Source organism: Podarcis gaigeae (genome assembly GCF_964106915.1).
Source record: "Podarcis gaigeae genome assembly, chromosome: 6".
Lineage (NCBI taxonomy): Eukaryota > Metazoa > Chordata > Lepidosauria > Squamata > Lacertidae > Podarcis > Podarcis gaigeae.
In genome coordinates, this window is record NC_139682.1 from 32,011,978 (window position 1) to 32,037,505 (window position 25,528).

The window sequence follows — 25,528 nt, forward strand, 5'->3', positions numbered from 1 at the left end:
TTAGACTTAATAGCAGGACCCAGAAGCCACTGCATCCAAATGAGCTTGTAAGGAAGGATCCCTGCACAGTACTTTGCAGCTTTGTTCCTTATATTTTGTGGTATATTTCTGCCCAAGGGGCTGAAAATGGAGCACAGATTATGTATGTTTTATTCATGATTAAGATTTTCAAGATATGCAATATTTAGGACACTGGTTGATCCAGACAACTTGCCAATGTGGTATCACCAACAATATGAGAATCTTTCATCTTTGTGATAATCATTATCACGCACAATAGTGTATATATATTATCAAGGCATCAATAAACAAGATAAATCCAAGACATGAGAATACTGTACCTTTATTAAATTATTCTAAATTACATTTCTGAGACTTCCCAATAGGATTCTGTTAATGCTTCTGAGGGACCTGCTCTTACATTCTTCTTCTTTACTTTCAAAGACATTGGCTTATGGGGACATGAATCATGAGTGGATAGGGAATGAATGGCTTCCTAGTCTGGGTCTCCCACAATATCGCAGCTATTTCATGGAATGTCTTGTGGATGCACGAATGCTGGATCATCTGACTAAGAAAGATCTTCGAGTGCACCTCAAGATGGTGGACAGTTTCCACCGGTAAGCAAATTCTTAGAGGGTTATTGTTTCATCCCAGGAAACTAGAATTTCTTGCAACCAATTTAAGAGATGTTTAATGTGCTCATTTCCCGCCCTGCCCCCATCTGAACTTATCTCACCTAAAGTCTTTCAGTCAGTTTATTCTTTTGGAGTGAAGCACACTGATGAAGTTGAGGTTGGTTTGTGTGTTTACTATATGTATTAGAAATTGCATGTTACAATATACTTAAAGCAAAAGAGGAGATGAGTTCAGTGGTTATCATTTGCAATGAAACTACAATATATTGCTATGCATATTTGCCACAGACTTAAAAAACAGCAACAAAACCTTAGGAAATAGATGTGAAGAGTTTCACCTGTTAGCATAAGTAATTGGGGGGGGGGGCAGAAACACATTTTGGCTTGTGTGGTTTATACAGCGATCTGAGATGGTTACAGTTCATTCTCAAGCCTTATTTGTGTGGAATTAGATGGCACAGTTAGGATTAGCCCTGCTGAATAGTCCAGAGCACAGTCTTAGGCTTCCTTTTAGTTCTTAGGATTTGTGGTTGCCACCCTCCTTAAACCTTTCAGGCTTTTGGAAATCTGCAACACTCACACAGAAGGAGCTACTCTCTTCTTTGCCTGTCTATGCCTGTCTATGCTCTTAATAGGGCCAGATGCTTTGGGGCTTTCCCTGCAGCTGCTTCTTTACCCTCTCATTCCTTCCTTCCTTCCTTCCTTCCTTCCTTCCTTCCTTCCTTCCTTCCTTCCTTCCTTCCCCCCCTTCCTTCCTTCCCTCAATTACACACCTCTCCCTCAACAGTTGTGCTTTATCTCTGTCCACTGGGAGAGGAGACAGACCTTGTTTACCACTGGTTGAGCCTTCAAGGACTCACAGAAGCATGGCACAAGTGCTGCAACCTCCTCACAGTGTGTTATAATTGCTGCAATTAAATATAATAAACGATGTTTCACATAGTAAGATTTTGGTTTGAAATGCATTGAAGTAAGTGCTGTATTGTATCATTGCAGCACAAGCCTGCAGTATGGTATCATGTGCCTGAAAAGACTAAACTATGATAGAAAAGAGCTGGAGAGGAGGCGGGAGGAAAGTCAGCATGAAATCAAAGGTAGGTAACAATGAAGAGAACTGCTTGTGGCAGGCTTCAAAGGAACAAGACAATGAGACTGAGCTCTTGATACCATTTTGCTTTCCCCTTCTTGAGGCATCATCAGTGCTGTTTTACAAACTCAACATTTGTCAGTTGCAGGGGAAGCTGGCATCTCTTCTACTTCTATTACTTCTAGAGGCTTTTCAGCCACTGAAAAACTATGTCAGATGGTATGATGAACAAATGCACCTGCATTTGTTCATTATAGTTTTCTGTGGATTTATCTTCATTGGTTGACTCTTGTTTACTACGTGGTTGGGGCACCAGCCTTCTATGTTCTGCATTTTAATTTTGTCCTCCTGGGATTTCTTCCTTCAATGATAGAGCTCTGACCGTTCTGTTTTTGGTGTATGATAATGTGAACAAATGAGACTGCTACACTTTGGGCAATGTGACTGATAGGTGCAAGCTTAGGAAAATGCTCTCACCTGTCTGTTTTTAATCTTGTGGCTTCCATTGCAAATTTTAAACAATATATCAGCCATTGTGCTTTTTTCTATTTTTTCTTAACCAGCTTATGTGGACTTAAATATTGTTGTGTTTTGTCCTGAATGTATGGCTTCACTTCCTTCTAGATGTGTTGGTTTGGACCAATGATCAAGTAATTCACTGGATTCAGTCTATTGGACTTAGAGAGTATGCAAACAATATTGTTGAGAGTGGAGTCCATGGAGCCCTCATAGCATTGGATGAAAATTTTGATTATAATAGTCTGGCACTTGTGTTACAAATACCCACTCAGAATACTCAGGTAGGAAACTGATGTTTTTAGGATGACCATTATATGTTTCTTTTTAAAGAGATCTTAGTTGGATGTGTTTTTATTAGTGGCAGCTGGCATCTCCCAAAAATAAGGAGTCTACAAGTTTCCCTGCTAAGTTACTTCCCCTACGTGCCTCATTTGGTTGATTCTATGACTGGAAATTTGGCAGCACTTGTTAGTGTTGTTTTTGTTTTGATAGACAACTATTGTTGGCTTAACTAATGTTTTTTGCAGGCACGACAAGTGATGGAGAGAGAATTCAACAATCTGCTTGCCTTGGGCACTGATAGGAGGCTTGACGATGTGAGTACAAAGTACTATCCTCTGACTAAAACATGCTGGGAATTTGAGAAATTTTGGGCCCATACTGTTGGCTAAGAAACTGATGAAGCAAGAGAAGTGTTGCAAGTAGAACTGGCAGTGCAGTTATCTTCTGTGAAGGAACATTGTAAGTGCTGAAATTCTGTTCATGAAGAGAGCAAGTGGATTTGGTAAGCCAGAGAGATTTCAACTTGCAGACAGGTATAGGATCCCCTGTTATGAAATTGTCTGCTGTGAGAAGAGCTGGAACCCAGGCTGCCTTCTCACTTATGTGAGAAAGGATTGGTGTTAGTAGAGCCTATGCTGTTTACTTTTTTTTTTTGTAAATCTGCAAGGAAATTTTGCTTGTGCATTGGCTCCAACAAACCTGCTCTTCTTTCCTTTAGGAAATGTAATACCATCCCCGCATGAATGTTCCTATTTTAGTTTACCATAAACCATTTTCAATTGAATAGGACTATAAACTAAAATCTGAGCAGTAAAATGGTTGCATACATTTTAAATTTATTCCACTAGTCAAAATTGTGTAAGTATGTTGATAGACAAAAGCTCAGCCTGTGGACTATCTGAAATCTACTCCCCTAAGTAGTAGGAATCATATGTTTATACTGCTCTGGACAAAGCTCTGAAGACCAGTGATGTTGAAAACACTCCTAACTTCAGCTGGGACCTCCTAGCCCTCCTTTGTCATAACTTCTTGTGAACCAAACCCCATGAGGCGAGGAGCTGCTCTCCCTGTCAACAGCATGATCTCGTACTATTGTAACAGAAGTGAGTTTACACAGACACACTGCTCTGTGGAGTACAACCTTTTTGTATGCTTTGTGAATCACTGTCACACTGCTTGGTGTACCAAAGTTATCTGTATTGGTCAGTCAATAAATTATAAACACTGGACTGGAAATATATTGAAGGGTTTCTTTAAACTTGGGGATCTGGGAACATCTTGATGTAGTTGCCATTTCTGGCTGAGCCTTTTAAATAATCATTATGAGATCATATCAACACACATCTTGCAGACATAGTTGAGGGAAGGATATGGGAGGGAGGATGGAGTATCTTCTGGAATGCTTAGTGCAACAATAGAAGACACTAATTGTTCCCTCAGTGATCCTAGCGCAAAGCTATAGGTGACAGTAGCGCATCCTAACACAGGTCATGCAAAATTCTTCTAAAGCAAAGGGCAGTAGGGGGAGTTTTAAAGTGCAGCATGGGGAGGCAGGAGGGAGAGCCCAAACACTTACTTGCCCTCCCCTCACATCTTCTCCCCAGCAGTTTTTCTACCAAGAGGAGTTACTTTTAGCTATTTCATGGGGAAAGCGTGAGTAGTGCACAGGTATACTTCTTACGGAACTTGGGTTGATTGCAGCTGCTTGTTGAGTATAAGCCTGAGGCTTTTCCTCAGTGTAATGCATGAAATGATCCATTCATGAGAAGAAACTCTGAAGTGAAGCATTATTCAAGGACAAGGGTAAGGTATGGATATCACCAGCAATCTGTTGCATTTTCAGGAAGGGAATGTATCAAGTGAAAAGAACTGGCACACACCTGAGCATTGCATGTGCATTTACCTCACTGAAATGTTGGCTGTATAGGAAAACTATTATAGATAAAGAAACAAACATACAAACATCTGGGGACCCAAGGTTGAAGACCACCGGTTTAGATGATGAATATTACCACCTAAAATTTCAAAGTGGAATAGAAATTATTCAAATGGTCCCCAAAGCTGAAAACTCTATTTTCTGTTCAAGAAGAAAAATCTGGTATATATACGTACTGGTTACCTAGTATTATGTCAGCCTGGTTTCTCTTGATGGTGCATCCTTATTATCCATAACTGCATTCGGCTGCTTTAGGATAAAATCTGAGGTACGCTCAGTTATTTGTATGTGAGTTAGGCAATATATCCTTTTGTGACTTAGTCCTCATAAAAAGCAGTAGCACTAGTTGCAGTGTACCACTTTCTGCATGGGCTGAATATTCTGGAGTACTTTGGAGTTATTTTTCAAGTGGTTCTGTTATTCCACTTCAACATTTACACTCATAAGATTTTGCAACCTATTCTACTTTCTTATGTAGAGTCATCTTGACACTAAGATTATCACATAGACTATCCATAAAACATGCCCTGAGGAATATATATGTGTTGCTGATACTTCTAAAGCACTCATAATGTGCAAATTGTGGGTCAAAAATAAAAACCCTTGTGAGGATCTACTCATTCTAAAGGGGTGATCCACTGTTTACAGAGTGAAGAAATATCAGTGGCTTAATCTTTAAAGCAACATTTTTCTACAGAGAGATAATCTCTGTGCAGGTAATATTTACACCATGTACACCACAATTTTGGAAGGCAATAGCTTTATTTTGTCACAGTTACTCATGATGGAAACTGGTGTACAGATCAGATTCAATGTTCATGTAACTGAAGCAAAATTGAGTACTGTGCCACTTACAGACATCATTACTATGCACACTTTTATTTTCACCAAAGTGTCAGTTTTGAAGGCTGAAAATCCAAACTTCCAAACTGATATAGATGTATAATAAACTATATCATCAAGAATTTACAACCATTTAATGAAATTGCACAATCTACTACCTGAGGTTGGGTACAGCCTAATGGTAAGGCAGGTGATGTTAAGCAGATCATAAAGTAAGAAGCAACATTCTCTAGGAGAAGAGAGGACACATAGGATGGTATGTTCAGCTTTCCACAATATAGGGAAGGTTCTGTCAAACAGATGCAATGGATTCTGTACCTTCAAATCTTTGGAGATGGAGGAAGTTTCTAAGTGATATACAGGTAAGCACACAGATCTCTGTGAGCTTCAGTACTGGTAAGTATGTTGCAAATAACTGTATAGAGACCCATAATCTCCACTTCAGAAATGAAATCAAATAATCTGGCTATCACAGCATAACTAATACACTTTAGCCCAGAATAGGAGCATGTGCTTTGTATGCAATATTTGTAGCCCAGCACGAATTTTGCAATTGGGAGGAATTCAATATCACAGTATTTTTTTTTTTGAACTTTCTGTCTATGCAAGCGTTTCAGTTTGCCAGATGGAACAATAGCCTCTCCCCTCCCATGCTGTTTCAGAGGTTCTCTTGACTGCCCTCCAGAACCAATTTTGGGGGGAATATGGAGGAAAAGCCCCTTGCACATGGTTAGGTGAACTCCACCCATTACCTTTTTGGCCCCAGAAGGAAGTTTTAAAAAAATCAATAAAATAAAATCCCAGGCTTTTAAATGTATTGTTAGTTTAGTATGCTGTCACTTTGATCTTGCATTTTATCTCATTTTTGTCATTGAGCATCGTTGCTGAAGGGTGGTGTATAAACCAACAAGCCTTCCCCCAGTGTCTCAGGCAGCATATATGGGAATTATCCCACTTTATCTCTTTGATGGGGCGCGGGTGGCGCTGTGGGTAAAACCTCAGCGCCTAGGACTTGCTGATTGCATGGTCGGCGGTTCAAATCCCCGTGGCGGAGTGAGCTCCCATCGTTCGGTCCCAGCTCCTGCCCACCTAGCAGTTCGAAAGCACCCTTAAGTGCAAGTAGATAAATAGGTACCACTTTATAGCGGGAAGGTAAACGGCATTTCCGTGTGCTGCTCTGGTGCCGGTTTACCGGAGCAGCGTTGTCACGCTGGCCACGTGACCCGGAAGTGTCTGCGGACAGCGCTGGCCCTTGGCCTCTAGAGTGAGATGAGTGCACAACCCTAGAGTCTGTCAAGACTGGCCCGTATGGGCAGGGGTACCTTTACCTTTTTATCTCTTTGCAGTGGATTAGACAGAGGATGTGTGACTGGTTCAAAGTTACTCTGTGGTTTTCATGGCTGAGCTGGAATTTGAACCCAGGTCTGACCACATCACATCCAACATTCAGTCCTCTGTGCTACAGTGGGAATGGGCTAGAGGGGAGAGATCCCCCAGATCCTCTTATCTCCATGTACCCAATTTCTACTATCTGAGGTGGAGTGATAGTTACAGGCCAAAGGCCAGGTTATAGAGGAAAGGTTTTGCCTGGCACTTAAAGATAGATAATGATGGTGCCAGTGAGCCTCCATGAGGAAAGCATTCCACAAATGAAGAACCACAGAAAAACCCCATTTTTGTGTTGCCACCCTCTGGACCTCTGGTGGAGGTGGCACATGAAGATCATGGTCACAGGATCCCCGTCAGTTCATATTCAACAAGGTTTATAGACCATTCAATTAAACATTAAATAAATCTCTCAGAGGTTTGCATCAAATAGTATAAAATACTCATAAGAAACTGCTGAAAATATCAGCAGACTTTAAAAACAAGTAGACATAATAAAATGATCACACTATATAAATAAGATCTGAGTTCACATAATGAAAATACATTTTTTGGTAGGCTTTCCTAAAGACAAAAGTTTTTAGCTTGTCTTGAAAACAGTACCACTGAGTTGCTTGCCTGATATTAATAAGCAGTCAGTTCCAGAGGTTAGGTACTGCCTCATTAAAAGACTAATTCATTGCAAGTGTGGAACGGACATTATATAGCACATATAAAAGTTGGGTGGTCAAATGGGCACAAATGGGGTAAGGTGATCCTTCAAGCAAACTGGTCAGAAGCTGTGGTCAGCTTGATATATTGCCAGTAATATCTTTAATTTGGTCTGCTAACAAATTGGCAGTCAGTGCAGATCTTTGACCAGGGTTATAATATACTGATAAAGTCTCCTGTCAGTAATCATGCTGCAACATTCTTTGCTAACTGTGGCTTCCAAATTCAAGGACAAAGGAAGCCCCATGTAGAGTGCATTGCAGTCACCCAGTCTTGAAATTACCAGTGCCTGGACAACTGTGGTCAAGCTATCCCAGTCCAGCAATGGCAACAGCTGTTGTACCAGCTGGAGTTGATAAAAGGTGCACCGAGGCTGCCTATGCCTCTAGTGACAAAGCTTAGATCCCCATTAGACTACGTAGTTTCAGAGTGCAGCCCTCTCTACAGCAGGCAGCTGATTAGTTCTCAGAAACCGGGACCATGTCCCCAGAGCGCCTTCATCTTTCTGGGACTCAAATTCAGTTTATTTTCCACAGCTAGCCCACAGCAGCATTCAGGCACAGAATCCCCTAATTGTGAAATGAAGAAACTATGCTGAGTATCATCAGCATACTGATAGCATCATGCTCCACATTGCCTCATCCTCTAGTATTAGAGCTAAAATAGTACCCTGCAGCAATCCTTAGCATAACTGCCTGGTGTCTAAAAAGAACTCTTCCAATTCTGGTCTTGTAGATAGCGCTGGAGCCATTGTAACACTGTGCCCCAATTCCCATCCCATAGAGCTGATCCTGTAGCATGTATATGTGCTACTTTGGAGGAATAAAACCCCTGCTCTAGCCCACTTAGCACACTGCTGTATTGTGTTTCCTTCTCAAGGGCATTCCTAGGAGACTCTGCTGGCACAGAATAGTTCTCTCTCTTGCAGCACTGGAGCTGCAGACTACTCTGCTCATCCATAAAGGACTCTGCCTAGGCAGTAAATGTCCCTCATCTGTCTTCAAAATCTAGTTACCAACCTTGTGGCTTCCTAAGGCACTAATACCTCTCTCCCCAACTCTTGACTGAACTGTCTGTCTGGGGAGAAGAAATGTATTCTGTACCTTGAGGGGCATTTATTAATCTACTTAAGGGATGGGCAAACTTTTTTCTGTCAGAAGCTGCATTCACGTGGGGATAATTTGGGGGGACTGCATGCTGACTCTCTGGGCAGGGATAAAGCCAGTGATGAGTGAGACCAGAGCCAAAAGTGGACAAGGCCACCCTTTTTCTCTTTTTCTGACACACACTCCTCTCTCCCCTTTCTACTCAGTAGGCTGCTGGGGAGAGACAGATCACACTTTCCAGAGGCTTGAACAAGTCACTTGCACAGGGCTTCTGAAACTAGGCCTATGATTGCCCACTTCTGATCTACTTCAAGGTTTTTAAGGTGTAGAACATGAGTTCTGCCATATTCAAAGCTGAGCACCCATTAATTTAAAGGAACAATTTAGTGAAGGAGTGGGCATTGCATTTTGTTCAGTCAAGCCACGCAGAAAGCTGTTCTGCTGTTGCCATTTTGAATACAGCTGAAAAAAATGAGCATGGGAGTTTTGAAGGGAGTATGGCAATGCCATATACAGAGTTTGGTTTAAAGTTTTTAAGTGTTTTTAAATGTTTAAGTAGCTAGAGAGAGTACATTACGGGGACTTCCTCCCTTTTGGAAGAGAGAGTGAATGTATCTCGCGTAATATTGCATCTCATAGTACTAGTCCATCCCATAATAACAACGAATTTTGTGGTATTTTCAACTGGAGATGCATTTAAATTTTAAAACATTTATTCTAAGGCAGCTAACTAAAAAGAGAATACACACGCAGTAAAAAAAGTTACAAATACAATGAAAACATGGAATGCATTGTTATTAAAAAGGAAAGCAGCCCATGATGAGCTGGTAAAACCATAAGAAATTAGTAAAGCAGGTTTCATTTAAGCCACTAAAGATATAAGAAAGAAGGCTTTCACACTGCGGTGGAAGGCCATCAAAGAAGCAACGAGGCAGACTTATCTGGGCAGGGAGTGTCAGAGCCCGGACTCAGCCACCAAAAAAGTCCGCTCCCTCCTCACAGAGAGCAGAAGGGCCTCTGTTGATGATCGTAATACTTGAGGACGCTTATATTGGGAAAGGCAGGTCTTTGATTTTCAGCAAATAAAGAACGATAAGGAAATGGTAAATTTGCTCTGAACTTGTGAAGACCCTGGCCTGTATTTATTTATTTAAGCTATTATATACTTGGCTTTTCTGGCCAAGTTTCCCAAAGCTACTTACAGCAATAGAATAGAATATTAAAAATCAAATAAAACACTAAGAATACCCAGTAGCTTTAAGAACCAACAGAAGGCAATAAAAATAGAGTTAATCGTTGAATGCCTTCTAGAATAAACATGTTCTTGTGCCTTAAAAAATGGGAACACCTCTGATCTCTCTAGAGGGAGAATTCCACAGATGTGGCATCACCATTGGTATTCACCAGTCAGAAATTGGCTAGTGACAGGCCAGAGAGAATAGCTCTGGATGCTGAACTGTGAAACCTGTACAATTTATGTGAGTGAATATTGGTCATAATTGCTAAGATTTCACCAGCTTAACATTATTGGCTCCTTTTGTAAAAATGCATTTTGGGAGCCATCAATGCAAACACGGAACTAGTGTCATGTGCTTGGAGTCTAGAGAGGCTAGCAGTCTGTTTCCTAGACTCTAAATGATTTTAGAAAAGGACTAATTCAAAGCCCAGTTATTGGCCCCATCCCATTAGGATGAAGAGATTTTTAGATTTTTTTTCCATTTTGTGTACTGCGTTCCAATTGCTTTGATTGCCTTAAAAACGAATATATCTCTTTTAATGAGGTGTTTCAATTTTACCTCTGAATTTGAATCTTCAGCAGCTATCTATGTGCTTAAACAACCTATTTACCATTAGCAATATGCAATATTTTTGTTTTAGAGGTCACAATGAGGAAACTTCAAAAGGAAGAAAATAAGGGGCTATGAGCAATGATGACACTGGGCAATCTTCTTTGGGTTATCACACTCTGAAATCATCTTTTGTGATGAATTTTTAAAATTTTAAGAGGGAAACATCTGAGGGTTCAAGGCAAGGAGGCTTGCTTTAGAAAACTCAAGGCAAACATTTTTTAAAAACTGATACTGAATCAGAAATTTTGACACTGGATTAGAAAGTACTTAAGAAAGGGATTTGGTCATTTCAAGTAAACAGCATGTACTGTTGTTATTCTGGCAAGTCAACTCTTATTTCTACTTGAAGCAAATTGAAGTAAATTTGATTTCTTTCACATTTCTGTTAATCACCATCAGCATCTCAGTATTTGTCAGTGAGTGAAGGAAAGAATAAAGCCCCCAAGGGCTTCTCATTAATTTTCCATAACTGTGTTCTGCTTAAGTTACCTTGTATCTGAGATAGAATTATCACTTGATCAAGACAAATGCTGGTTTAAAACACTATTGGTATATTGTTATCTTCATTATCCCACTTTGTAGGATGGCCAAATTTCTAGATGGTTTCCATAGGGAAATAGAGCCAATTGCTGAAAAGTATGCGACTCAGTTAGAAAATTAGAATATAATCACTGAGCGATTTCTTACTGAATGCTGAGGTTTTTGTACTATTTGACCCCATAAAAAGGAGATTGAAGGCCTATTCACACAATTTCATTGAGCTGATTTGTGCTGTGTTCAGCATGAAATATAGAAGTGAGTGATTATTTCACCCAAAACCTAGCCTGCAACTGAATCCAAATTTATTACAATACCACATTTTAACCTACTTTCAAAATCTTTGCATCAGTGTAGTCTATGTGAGTTGAGGTGGATATATAATGAAGCAATCACACAACCTACTTTATCAACATGCCTATTTGGTAATGAAGATTCAGCCAGTGGACAAAATGTAGAAGAAACATGGGTTCGGCATGGCAAACTGAGGAAATTAAGAACAGATATACACAAGTATGTGGAAGACTAATTGCAGGAAACAAAATGTGCACTGTGGAGTCTTGTCTTAAAGTTTCAGGGGAGGCCAGTTTGATGCCAGGGTGCTCACTGATAGCACAGAAGTTGTGTGCCAAAGAGCAGGATCATGGCAAAATGGGTAATCCGGTCAGAGTCAACTCTGCTTGATCCCAGCCAGGAAAGCAGGCCAGAGCAAAAAGCAGCTTGTCAGTACCTTGGACAGCTCACAGTGGCCAGTGCTGCTAGCTAAGATTCAGAGAGATGTTGCCTCAGAGGCATGCCCCAAACCCAGGAAAACTAGCTGGTCTGAACCAGCCCAACGCCCTTCAATGAGTTCTCTGTCAATGTTTTTCAGACTTTGCCGATCTTCCTGTAGCATTAGAGACCTGCACGAGTCTTTTCCTTTCCGCAAATGCCAGTACTTACTACTTCTCCCTGAGGAAGGCCTACCTGATTGCTTGGCTTGGTACGTGGTATAATCTTCTCTTTCTTTACAGGGTGATGACAAGACTTTTCGGCGAACTCCCTCCTGGCGAAAGCGCTTCCGCCCCCGAGACTTTCACAGCATCAGCATGCTCAGCGGATCAGCAGAGACGCTCCCAGCAGGGTTCCGAGTGACCTCCTTGGTGCCCCTTCCACCTCCTTCAGCACCACCGAAAAAAATGCCACCAGAAGGTAAGGTCCAGCTTTGCTCTTGTTCATGAGAGACAGTTTCAAACCGCCAAGTGTTTGGATGCTGCATGGTGTGTGATCTTTGATGATAAGAAGCCCAACACTCTGCTTTCCTGAATAAGATTGTAACTACTAATTGGACTTCTAACATGGTTTGCCTGCCCAGACCACATATGGACCTTACTTTTGCTTCGTGTACTCCCTGCATCTGATGCTGTTATCAGAGAGTTTAGATAGGCACAGAAAGTTCTGAGAACAGTTGATGTCCCATTTGATCTTGCCAAGATTATCCCTTTCTGAATCCCTTGCAGGGGATTTGCTGAGTTGCTTTAGCCCAGGGATGAAGGTATGAAAAGATAAATGAGAAAGCTATTTTGTATATTTTGATGAGTTTCTAATCAGTCTGGAAGAAAGGACCTTTCAAGGATCTGACCTTGCAAATCGGGTATGTTGTTCTGTGGTGTCCAGCTGATGTGAATTTACACCCTCACATAATAGAACAACTCCTCTCCCTCCAGTTCTGCTCCATGAATAACATCCTTGGCTGCTTTAGACTCCTGTCTATTTAGTCATTCAGTGGTCTGACATTTTATTTCTTATTGAGCTCTGAAGCCATATACCTCTGGTGCTAGGCAGCTACACTTTCATGCCTTTTAAAAAGCATTAGTTAGTACTTTTTAACTGACTAAACTTGCTTAATTGACTTTAATTGCTCCTGACCTTTGTAATAAGCCAAGCTAGGCAGTCAGGCAACAGGGAACCAAGGGTTTAATGGTGTGCTTTGCATGAGAGCTCTGATCTCACTAATTGCATGCTTTTTATGTGTTGTTGCTAAATGGTTTGCAGTTGGTGCATCTGGGTCCCAAAGGCTGGAGACATCCACAGTTCGCACATATTCCTGCTGAGATTCAGTTTCCAATGGGACCATTGGCCCAGGGCCCAGGTAAGTGTAGAAATTAGGGTAGAGCAGCTATATTCTTAGTAGTCTAGAGAACTTCCAGAAACTAATGAAATAAACCAGAAATCAATTTCTCTGTCTTCAGGCTTCTAAACACAATTTTTGTTATCTGCCTTAAATCACTTGCAGGGAAGCTTCCTGTATCACCAGTTCAGCTTTTTGTGCTATATGTGTGAGAGTCAGTATCATGACAAAAGAAGTTGCACAGGAGATTGTGCTGTATTCCCATGTTTGAACTGCATCACCCCAGTGGCCTCACAATTTCCTCTAGTCCATGTCAGACCAGAGGACCCAGCACAGTTGTTATATATCTGATGGGTGCCAGATTTATTCATTCAACAATCCTAGTCTCAACAGCAACAAACATGGACTTCAACACTTTAGCTCTGTCTTGGTGTTTGCAGGAGCAGTTGTTAGCACAGCAATAACTAGTATGTGTTATAGGTGATTTCTCAATGCACACCAAACATCCAGTGCTGCCTCTTTGTAGGGCAATAAGACACAGGCACATTTTTCTTCAGAGATATTGCAATCCAACATTTACGGTAAATAATAGAAAGCAAAGACAAGTGGACAAAGCCATGGAGCCCATAAAATAAGCCATGAAGAATGAGAGGAAACACACCAACAAGCTTAAATCTAGCTTGATTTCAGATTAAACCTCTGAATCACCAAAACAACTTATAGCAATTTTATCTAACTCCTTTTTCCTACACACACACACACACACACACACACACACACACACATTTATACATATATATATATATAGAGAGAGAGAGAGCAGCCAGTGCATAGAGGGCCACTCTGTGTGTTATGAAGCTATTATTGTCTCTCAAAAGAAACCAAACATTTTCTGCCAGAAGAGCCAATCCCTTAGTTGATACTTATTTCAGGTCAATGCAGAGCTCAATTCTGGAAGAGAATAATCATCTAAAACATATTGATAAGCTGTTTTCTAGAGTTGGTTATCACCCAGTTCTATATAGCACAGTGCAGGAAAGAACTTAATTGCCATAGTAGCTGTTCTTTTATTATACCTGATTGAGTGCAGTTCACTCTTGGCTTAATTGTTGGCCACCCGGGTTCTCTACGAAGAAGAACTGCTGATATTCCTGATGGTAGAGGGTTTAGTTTCTGAAAAAATATTGTGCACAGTTTCTTAAACTTTAATGGAGTTCACACATTACTTTTAGATGTGTTTGATTCAGCAGAGAACCATATATTGTTGGGCTATGATCTGGAAAACCTGTCTGTAATTCTGTGCTCAGCTCTGAAGCTCTCTGAATGATTTTGGGGAAGTCACTCTCCCTCAAGCTAATCTGCCTTACAGGTTTACTGTGAAGTTAAAATGTCGTTCTGAGTTTCTTGGAAGAAAGGAAGAATAGGATTATAACATGAATATATAATAGAACTGATAGTACATGACAAAACACCTTGGATCTTGCCTAGCAGATGCACCTACCTACCTACCAGGGACGAGCAACCTGTGGCTCTGTCAGTATTATTAAACCCAAATTGCCATCAGCCCCAGCCAACATGGCAAGTGGTCAGGGATAATGAGAGTTGTAATCCAACACTATTTGCAGAGCCACAAGTTGCCTACATATGAATTTTAGGTCAATATATTCAGCCCGACTATCAAGCTGTTATTCCAACAGAAGCTTCATTTTGATGAAACTGCTTCCCTTTTATAAAGCTGTCCTCCAAGACTGGTTTAATAGTTATGGTGTTTGTAGGCAGGGCCCATTTACTGGCAGAGAAATTGCTACAGTTGAACCATTTGGATACTTTCTCCTTCAGATTATTATAGAAGCTGTTTCCTGCCTAGTAGGAAACTTTCTAGTCTAGTTGCATGCTGTAAGCTCAATAACCAAGAAATTCCGGTGACTGAAGTGTCGGCAAAATCTTCATGGATCATACTAACAAAGAGGAGGAGGAAGGAGGAATGTGCTGAATATGGGCTGGAGAGGCATCTATAGAAATGAAGGGGACAGCTGTTGGATAAAGATAGCAAAGTTTATCCCTTTCTCCCCAAGGCAACATCAGCACTGACGCTTCCAGTGACAAGAACAGACTTGGCCATGTTCATTGTGGGTCTCACAGTCAAAATCCATGGATCAGCCATGACTGTGCTTGTGTCTAGCTTCTGCTATTTCTATGCTGATCCGTGTGGACTCTAAATCTGTGCTAAAGGCTGGTGGACAGCAGTTTGCCAGCATCAGGATTCTGAGGATTCTTGAGCAAGGCAGCTTCAGTGGCAGAGGTGGGGTGTGCAAACCTTTCTCTCAACCTTTCTCTGACCCTCTTAGGTACTCCATGCAAACAGGTGCTTGGAGCCTTGGGCCTTGTTGTATCTGTTGGGGCTTTGTTGAATGCCTAATCTTTCACTCGGTCCCTAGTGAATAGTCGTAGGAGGAGCACAGGCACAGAGCAGATTTTCCACAGCATCACATCCTTCGTGTTTAATGTAGACATTGTACCCTTTTGTTTTGCAGCACATTCCCACTACTTGTATGGTTATACACTGGCTGCTTTCCGAGATTAGGCCAGAGACCAGACTGTGCCTGCTCCTTGGCTCCAAAGAACAGAAGCTACAGGCCAACCATTTCAGGCCACATGGCCAAAAGAAGATTCTTCCTCCTGCTTGTACACAACCCCTGATCTCCTGTTTGGTGTCCTTAAACCCCAATTATATCTGTGGCTTCCCATTTATCTCCCCCGTTCCCTTGGCTTTAGACATGCTCTCACTGAGAAAGAGAACAGACATCTCTCTCCCCACTGTGTGTGATGCAGTGATCTTGATGTAGGTCTGGTAAGACATGGAAGCACCTTAATACTGGTCTGCAGCAGTCCCTGCACCATTATCTGCCTGTGTTTCATTTTGCCAATATGCCTGAGAGCAGCAGTAGCTGCTTGTTCCCACCGTACAGCTCGGACCCCATAAGACAATCGCTAAGGAGACAAAGGCAATGATGAGACTATGGGAGACTCCAGCTCTGAACTCTCCCACAAGCGCAGCAGCAGGCATTTCTGCTGGGACTGCCCATCATGCCACAGGCAACAAGGAACGTCTGCCAATGGGCAGTATTGTTCCTCTGATGTGAAAGGGCCAGGGCTGAAAGCAGGGCATGGAGGTGCTTGGTGGGAAGGAGAGAGTAGCTACCAAACAAGTTTGTATGTCTTCCAGGTCCCTTTGTCATGTATGAAATGAAATCTGACGCTGGGAGTTCAAGTGATGTCCTCAGATCTCTGTTGGGTAAACAGTAAATGCTCTTATCTTTCCCTGTAGACAAACAGAAAATCTCCCCTTTCTTCTCTTTGCATTTACAGATAGCCTGTGATCCAAAAAGGTTCCTAGCTGTTTCTTCCTTCTAGGGTAGGATCCGTTTGTCTCCTCATGCTGCCTTTTGCCTAGTGTGGCCCTCTTATTACTGACGTGGTATTTCTTGGTGGCTGGAATGCCCTATACTCATACCGTGCTGTTTGGAAGTGCAATATCCAAGAGACTGTACAGTTGCAATGTCTTTTTGGTGTACGACTTGCCTAATACAGTATTAAATATTTTTTTAATTTAAAGAGTAAGTGATCCCTTTATATCAACAACCTCTTTCTTTTGTCATATTATTGGTACTGCATGGATTCCAAACCCTGCAAAAAAAGTCAGGAATGGGTGTATGTGTGTTCCAATAAATCTGATTTTAAAGCAAGGCTCGGTGGATTCATAATTCTCTTCTGCATTAATACGGATTCTCTGGGCATGATGTTTGTGGTAACTGGTGGCATGTGAGCCATATCTGGCCTGATAATGATGATGCTTAATTGGCCCACTAGTTGACTGAACACTTCCTATGGCTTGATGGAGCATTTTAGCACCATCTTACATCCTTATGGCTGGGTAGGATGAGAAGTAAGGAAAAGCCCAAAGCCACCCACCTTTTCATTGTAGTCTCCTTACTTCAACAAGGCATGTCATTCAGAAGCTTTTAGACCAGTCATCTAGGAGTCCCTTGGCAGGCCCAGGGAGTGAAGATGTAATGATGCTATTCTTTTGGCATCTGCATCAGGGGTGTTTCAAGGGCCTGTGTGCACAAAACATTTTGGGGCCTTGGATGCACCGATTCCTTTTTGGGGATTTCACAAGGCGCACATCCTTTGTGCTGATCTTACATATTCAGATGCCGTAGCAGTACACATAACAAACATGGGCAGTTGATCCCTAGACATCCAATAGCTGAAGCACATTTAAATACAGGGATACTCTCAAAAAAAAAGATTTACTTGAGGAATGTGTATGAGTTACAGGGCTCCCATGCACATCAGATTGGCTACTGTGGAAAAGAGACTGCTGTCCTAGGTGGGCCTTTGATCTGATGCAGTATAGCTCTTTAATTTATAATTCATGCAGAGAAACAAATGACAGGCTTATTTGAGGGTGGGCAATTTTGCTGTTGTGTTTTTTTTACACTGGGTTTTGATGGATCTAATCGTATCCAGTACAGAGATATGAGATAATTATCAGTTACAACACAGGTTGAATGGCAAAGTATCAAATGAAATAGGATCAAAGAGGGTGATTTTTTTGGTAGACGAATGCACAGAGCCACCCCAAAATCCAATCACTACCTTCTCTCATTGAACCAGGGTATGCTTGAGCATTTATGCTCTTGCAAGAGGTAGCACTGGAAATTGTGGCTGGACTTCCCTCCTTTTGCAGGGATCAGCTTTTATGTCCCTGGAAGTTCTTGAGAGTTCCATTTTATGAATGCAGAGGAACAACAAAATTCAGAATGGTTGCTGGAAAAAGGGAAATTTCCATGGCTATGTTCTCCTCCTGCTGTCTGTTCAGGTAAAATAAACCTTGAGCAGTTTGTCACAGGGTCCATGACAGTAGCGAATACTTGGTGTTAGCTGGGTGTCTGACACTTGGGATATATGTGGACTGCCCCTTTGGTACGACACAGCATATTTTGCTTTGTTCTGATGGAATGAATGAGGGCAGGCATCAATTATAGTAAGAAGGGGGCAAAGACCACAAAGTTATATTGCCCAATACATTTCAGTTAGTTTGATTCAAGACTTCCATAGGAAACCCAAACTCTTCCACACAATCTCAAAAGAAATTCAAACAAAAAAATCCTTTATTTTTTTTAAAAAAAGAAATCCCACAATAAGTTAGCAAAAATACAAAAAAATGGCAACTTCACACAGTAGAAAAGACTTCAGAGGCAGCATTTTATATGGCTTCTGGGCCTGGAAATTGCAGACTGCCAAAAGAAGTTGGTCAGACAGTATTTTTAAAGTAAAATAAAAAAAATACACACTTGCACACACCCACATTTCTTTAGAAAAAAGACCATTGGCCCCCAAAAGAAACAAAACTTCTACAAAAATGGAAGAAAGAATAAAGGCCACACTGGAATCCTTCCTTTACACAGGAGTGTAATTTCTCACACACTTAGTGTTCCCAGTAATATATCAGAATGCTTTGATCAGTCAACTCCAGCCCAATTTCCAGAGGAAATGAGATCCATAAGCTTATCAGTAAAGCCACGATACCCTTCCTTTCTGGAAAGCAAGCAGATTTATGAAAATTACTAGGCCCCTCTCTCATTAGCTTGCTTCTGACTGGGGGAAAGCAGAAGAAAAAAGAACCACTTTTCAAGTGTATGGAATTGGATAAGTGGCTTCAGTGGTTAAAGTCTATGACTTTGGCACGGGAAGTAAAAAAAAAAAAATCCAGTGTTAGTTGGGAAGGAGACCTTTCCCCCCTTTGGAACATCATCCAGTGTTAGTGAGGAGAGCAGAGAAACCTCTCTTAATTGTAAAGTCCTAGTATCATGTTTCTTCTACCCTACAATCTGCGGGTAATGACTTCGGGGTTTTTTTGAATAAAGAAAGACTGAGATGGACATTGCTTTCTGGATCCTCAGTTCTGAGCCCTCTCCTCTTGAAACGCAACGGCCACATCCTCCACAGCAATACTGTCCACAATTGAAGACAGCGAGTGAAGATTGTGGTCTTCGGAAGAATCATCACTCAGCAAATGATCTGCGGAGAACAAGAGATTGACCTTAAGCAGGTGGCTTTCTCTGAGAACTTGGTTGCTGCTGAACAAGGGTAGAGGGAATCTTAGGTGGGGGGAAATAAAGGCTCAGACTATTTGTGGAATGTAGCTTAGTGCTGTGTATGCCTCTCTCTGTCTGAAGGATGTGTTCTCTCCCCCCTCCTCCACCCCACAACCTTCATACTAAATTTAATGATACTCGATTGCAGGCTAAAGCACACCAACCCCATTTTTTGTACAACAATGCATCCATTGCACCTGCAAGAAAGGATTCTGTTCCAGTTCATTTGAATTTCCTCTGGTTTCTAATTACAGAGGAAACTCTATTTATTTGTACAATGACAGGAATTTAAGAAGCATGTTATTAAACATGGTTATTAAAAAATTGCATTTTAAGTTAAAATGTTTTTAATTTGAATATAAGGTGCGGAAGATCCTTTGCCCTTGATGACATTCCACTGCATGGTTACAAAAATGAATCCTGGGACTTCTGGTTTGGGCTATTGCTTTAGTTATTTAATTTCCTGTTGCACTTTAGCAATGCCGTACAACTGTATTGATACTTTTGCAGAGCTTTTTATCCCATCAAACTGTTGGTAGACACCTTTGAAAGTTTGTCAGAATGATATGGCATATTTTAATATGGAACAGACAGGTTCCCAAAAAATATGTGCTCTATCGGGGACAAATGGAGTCAAGCCCATCAGCTTGTCTCTTCCTAATCAAATGGTCTCTCAATTCTGATTTTTTAAAATCAAAGCTGATTCAGATCAGAGGGAGAAAGAGACATCTTGATAGACCAATGGATTTTTATATTGGATGTCAACTGCTTATGGAAAAACAATGGTTTAATGATCAACCAACATTTTGGGATGCCTGTGCTTAGAAACCCAGAAGCTTCATGACTGCCTGCCTCTAGGACCTTGGAAGCAGGCAGCAGGAACATGCCTAGAGAGGTGGAGGGGAGAGAGCAGAAAAGCCTGGAAGGAGCTCTTGAGAGTGATGGTGCTGGCTGATGACAGGGCGGAACCTCCAAAGAGGAATTGGTCATTGGACAAGGCTTCCTGCTTACCTCCAGGATGAGTGCTAAAGTCTAGCTGGGTGCTCCATTCAGGGCTGCATGAGGTGCTGCTGGATCCATGGTCACTAGTCACCTGAAATTGGAAGGTGGAGGCTGTTAGGATTGGTTACATTTAAGGATCTCCATTAGGAATGTGCCCTTGCATTTGTTCCTTCACTAACTCTCAAAAGTTATTTTTGTCCTTTTAGCATCCTGTATGGAATTTATTTGTTATTTTGCCAGGAATGGTCTCTCAGCTGTCTGATTGAAAATACTGACAAAGTCCTAAAGGCAGTGAAATGGCATCGTATGCAGGATCCCCCTGGAATTTAGATTGGGGTGTGTGCATGTGCTTATTGTTTTGTGTGTGTGTGAGAGAGAGAGAGAGAGAGAGATGATGATGATTTAGTTTATAGCATGTGGCACTGATGTTCCCACTGTTCTTTTTGCTTTATGTCTGCATAATTAAAGAAGTGCCATAAATGTGTGTTGGGAGAAAAAAATTCCTGTAAGCTGAATTCCGAGCCAGTAGTACAGTAACCTATCCTCACTCAATGGCAATGTGTGTACAGCCATGCTGTGTGCATGTGAGTTGGGGGGGGGGCAGGTGGGTAGCATGCAGCTGTTCATTACTCTCTCTTTAAAAAAAAGTCAGTCTGGATGAGCATTCCAGAGCCGGCTTTGTGCTATATGGGAGTATGCAGCCTACAAAAAGTAAAGACTCCTGAAATGATAAGGTAGCTGGAAAGAAGATGGGGTAACCATGCTGCTCTTTGACCTTAAAAATAAAGGAAACGACTGCTCGTGGATGAGTGTTTAATTTAGTCCAGCAGAGCCAGAGGGCAAGTTTTGCAAAGTGAGGCAGATATGAAAGGGGGAGTTCTGTTGATTTTCACAAAATATCCCCCACAACAATCAAGTTATGCCTGGCCACCACATTCTTTGTGTTGCAGTAAGGAGGATACATTTGCATGTGTGGAAAATTTTCCAGGTATGAAACATAAGGAATCCTTCAGGGCTAGTAAACAGAAGTGCAGCTTTCCTCTGTTTGCAACTAATTAGCAGCTGGGAATTTCCTGAGCTAAAAAGTGACCATGCAAAACACTAGTTTTCTTATTCTTAAAGACAATGTAGAGGAAATGGGAGTTTCCTATTTAAAAAGGAAGACTTCATCCTGCTTTTTAAATAGAACTGTTAGATGTTGCAAAATACCTCAAAAATTCTCTAGTGCTGTTCCTCCTAACCCCTTTTTGAAATTGATCAACAGACATCAAAACACTTGTTGCTGCTCAACACAATGGAAGGGGAAGATCAGTATAAGCTGCAAGCAGCCCTGAAGTTTACAGTTTTGGTTTCAGACAGCAGCTAGTGTGAAACAGCTTTCAGAAGACAGGGAGAACAATTGCTTTCACACATTTCTTTCTTTTATCAACAGCTGTCTTCCTGATTTCTGTATTATTATTTTTTAAGTGCAGACATAGCAAAAATAAAAAATGTAAACCATAAAGTGTCACAGCCTGGAAAGTACAGTGCAGCTCCAAATGAATACTAGTGTTAACTCATGCAAAGATCACATTTACAAATAATAAAGCTATAAAAATATTCTCCACCTGTGCATTCCATGATTATTGATGTTTACATGTCAATGTCATGAAAACCATGAAACAAAATGTGTAACAAGATCTAGATCCTGAAAAGGATGCCCTGAAAGGTGGAGCTAAGCAAGTCCCTCGGTTACAGGGAAGCTTCAGAAGAGAAACTCAGTAATGTTTCTAAAGCATTTGTTCACCTTTTAAGCACCTCTTCTTCCCCTTTGGACTGTAGGTCCAGGTTTGTACCCAAATGCCCTTGTGCATCTTTAAACGGAGACCCAGTAACCCATCTGAACTCGACAGGTGTCCAGCTATCAAAGTTCCCCCCCCCCCCGCCATACTTTCTCATTGGCACATATACTAGAACTCGCTTCTGAATTGTCATCTGTTGAATAAAGTCCTGTATGCTGGTCACTTAGGTTACAAGGGGTGTGCCAGTCATGGTTCTGCTGTTTATTCCCATCTTCTATGTAGACAATAAAGGGAACATCCTGTTGGTATGAAAAGCATCTAATGCACTTTAAGTGTATTTCAAAATTGATTTTTTTTTATTCAACCCTGCTTTGACTACCACAGTTCTATTGCAGCCTTTTAAATAGCTGAATAGTACTTAATTGTAAGTGGGAGGTAGCAAAGTAGCCACAACTGCACTTTGGAGAAACGCAACGAAGAAATATAATATATTTCTGCAGGTTATCCACTAGCACTGCATGCTGAGAACATGAAGGCTGTAACTCAACCAATGGTATATGGCAACTTAATACTAAAATAACTTTCCCCCACTGTGATAAATTCACTTGGGGGGGGGGGAATCCTCCAGTCCATGCTGACTTTTCTGCATCAATTCTCAGGCTGGCTTTACAGTTGCCTTAGGCTGCATAAATGGTGAGAACCAGTGTGATTTTTTTAGGAAAAAAGGTTCCAGAACTCACCATGGACACCTACTTTGTTCTCTTTATAATGGCAATAGTGCCCACCTGAGAGGTGCTGGAACTGAATTCCCGTGGAAAAACCCCTTGTGAGAACACGCAAGGAAACATGATGCATGCTATTCCCTGCGAAGATACAGCTAACTCAAAATATATGTATTCTATGCAAGATAGGTATGGTGTAGGAGCCAATGACTGAAACTAGAAAAGCTGGCATTCACTGCCAACTTAGAAATTAGGAACATCTTGCTGGGTGCTGTTGTGGAAGGGCCATAGTTCAATTCTGCTTTGCATGCAGAAGGTCCCCAGGTTTTCTTGGTAGGGATGGAGATGCCCCCTGCATGAAATGCTGACTGTCAGTGTAAACAATACTGAGCTAAATGGATAATTTATCTGCCTTGGTATAACTCCTATATTCCTATGTCCAGTAAGAGCGACCAGTAGAGTAGTCATTTGGCTCCTAGAGTCGGACGGTGGTGTGGGTGCTCTTACGCTTGATGGCAACAGCTCGCTCATACCCTTCCCCTGGCACTTACCACCGCTTGGGTGCTGGAGTTGCAGTAGCGCAGTTCTCGCTGGTCCCTCTCCTGCTGATTGAGAGTGCTGAGCAGAGCTTGCAAGCGCTCAATGTACTGAATGGCGCTGCGCAAGATCTCCACCTTGGGAAGCCGCTGGTTGGGGTTCAATAAAGTGCTCCGCTTCAGAGCTTCAAAGGCCTCGTTGACTTTCTTCAGCCGGCGCTTCTCCCTCAGGGTGGCAGCCCGGCGCCTGTCGATGGAGACGCTTTTCCTCTTGCACACTTTGCACGCCCAGGGCAGACACTGGCCGGGACTGTGGTCTGGCAGGGATGAGGCCTTCTCCTCTAAGCCAGCCCTGACTTCGGGGCACAGGGTCATGGCTGCTCGGTCTTGGTAGGCCGTCTGCTCGTAGCCGTGCAAGCGAGGGCTCAGGTAGTTTTCCCCGTCGTAAAACCTCTGGTCTGCAAAAAAGTAAGGGTTGGTCTCAAGGAGTTCCATGGTGAGCGTCTGGCAAGGCAGAGCCTGCGTCAGGGAGTGAAACTCTGGCTCCTCGCACCATCTGCTTGGTGGCATTTAAACCCCGTGCGGGCATTAAATCATGGAGATAAATATAGCAAACCTCCAGGAAACCTGAGCTTGCCCTAAGCTGCTGCTTCGCATCAAAACTTGTCCATCTGATTTCATGTACTCTCCCTGTGGGGATTAGTCTGTTGGTTGGGGTAGTGCTGTGTGGCTGAAGGGGGTGGGTGGGTGGGGGAGAGAGCTGGCATGTGCTCCAGAGAAGCCCAGCCGCCTCTCAAACAACGGCCCCATTGGATTTATTTTCACTTGCTCTCCTACAATGATCTTGATGATCAGTCGGCTCCCTGAGCTGGCAGCTCTGCACAGCATTCCTGCCTCATCTGCTGCTTTCAATTACTGCTCCCTGCCAGTCCCAAGGCCTCTTGGCCCTCCTGAACAGCAGCAACGCAGGGACAGGCACAAAGGCAGCTCCAAAGCTGTTCCTGAGCTGAAGAGCCATTTGCCTGCCAAACACTTCTGCTTCTGCCTTGGCTCAGGTGGCATCATTAGCATTGCACCACCTGTTTATGAATAGAAACCGTGTGTCCTTAACACAGCGGTGTGAGAGGCTGAAAGTCAACAGGTGAAGTCCCTTTCTTAACGCTTCTGGAGAAGTTGGTTTTCTGTCTCAAAGGCATGGAATTTCTGCCTCTAGAGATGGTCACCCTAATCATGACACCTGGGTCAAAGCTTGAGGTGCCTGTGTCCACTGAAAAAAGGTGATGAACAGCAACCCAAGGCAAGAAGTTATTAACGCCCTTGTCACTACCAGGGTTGGGATCCTGTCATGTGTTCTCTGTGGGGCTGCCCATGGATGTGGCCCAGAAACTTCAGCTTCACTGAACAGATATATGGAAGAGGACTCTCCTCAGTAGTGGCAGCTAGATGACAGAATAGGCTCTGTGGGGAAGTATGCCTGAGTCAGTATCACCTCATGGTAGGCAGTGAAGATGTTTGCAGGAAAAGCACTAATACTTCATTCTGGTGGTTTATATTGGTGCCAGCTTGTATTTCATATTGGCATTTGTTTGACTACATTGCGATTGGTTTCTGTTGTTTTTATGAGATGCCTTAAGTGGTTGCCTCATGTGGCTGGGAACAGGGTTATGTGTTTCAGCATCATTTGACCCTTCCCTTGCCTCCACGACTCTAGACATTTATATGAAATGATCTTAGGGAGAGTTACAATCCATAAAATGACAACATACAACCTTACCATCACAAACATTCATACTGCATATTTGTGATGGTGATTAGATTATAAATTGAAATCCCAGCCCTCAGCAGTAAGAATCAAAATAAGCAGAACAAATACAATGGAAGTCAATGCCACCCAAATGCTTAAGTCAATAGCATGGTATTACCTTGGTGCTGGAATAATGTCAATGGCGGTGCCAGCTGGGCTTCAGAAAGAATGTGTGTGGTTCTCTCATTTTACCCTGTGAGAGGTAGATTAGGGATCTTCGTGCACTAGTGCAAGGGTTAGTGAACAGGTGAGTTTTTATGTGGCACAACAAAGGGATCCACCACAACACTAGCACTAGCAGAAACTCATTGTGCAATGATAGTGCAATCCATTGCACTATTAAGCTGCCAGCAAACTGCTTATGCATTCTCTTGCACAAGAATGTTCCGCTGGTGCAAATAAGTATACTAGTCAATGACTTTAACCTTTGGATATAACCCTTAGCCTACAAGGCAACAAGTTGCACAAAAACCACTCAGTGACCTTCACAGCCATGCAGGAATTTGAACCCAAG

General features: G+C 42.1%; 2 protein-coding genes across 15 annotated transcripts in view; one reads left to right on the top strand and one right to left on the bottom strand.

Annotated features, from left to right (window-relative positions):
• The window catches only part of PPFIA4 (PTPRF interacting protein alpha 4), a 105,762-nt gene extending 89,011 nt beyond the window's left edge, over window positions 1–16,751 (top strand). For 7 of the 13 annotated variants that reach the window (XM_083746454.1, XM_083746461.1, XM_083746464.1 and 4 more), the window contains 7 exons: window positions 445–620; window positions 1,635–1,732; window positions 2,350–2,525; window positions 2,772–2,840; window positions 11,909–12,086; window positions 12,930–13,026; window positions 15,540–16,751. In XM_083746454.1, the coding sequence (XP_083602580.1) occupies window positions 445–620; window positions 1,635–1,732; window positions 2,350–2,525; window positions 2,772–2,840; window positions 11,909–12,086; window positions 12,930–12,988 (756 nt within the window). In that variant the 3' untranslated portion in view covers window positions 12,989–13,026; window positions 15,540–16,751. Of the gene's footprint in view, window positions 1–444; window positions 621–1,634; window positions 1,733–2,349; window positions 2,526–2,771; window positions 3,763–11,908; window positions 12,087–12,929; window positions 13,027–15,539 lie in introns of those variants that run through there. The other 6 variants (XM_083746460.1, XM_083746462.1, XM_083746455.1 and 3 more) reach the window with 2 other exon arrangements.
• Window positions 16,752–18,157: 1,406 nt separating this feature from the next.
• MYOG (myogenin) lies at window positions 18,158–23,780 on the bottom strand (the record flags this gene model as incomplete). 2 transcript variants are annotated; one of them, XM_083746078.1, is made up of 4 exons in its annotated part: window positions 18,158–19,092; window positions 20,181–20,262; window positions 22,132–22,251; window positions 23,226–23,780. In XM_083746078.1, the coding sequence occupies 4 exons, from the start codon at window positions 23,778–23,780 to the stop codon at window positions 18,971–18,973; spliced, it is 879 nt and encodes a 292-aa protein (XP_083602204.1). In that variant the 3' UTR covers window positions 18,158–18,970. The 2 variants fall into 2 exon arrangements, with proteins under 2 accessions (XP_083602204.1, XP_083602205.1); XM_083746079.1 differs by lacking the exon at window positions 22,132–22,251.
• Window positions 23,781–25,528: the final 1,748 nt, after the last annotated feature.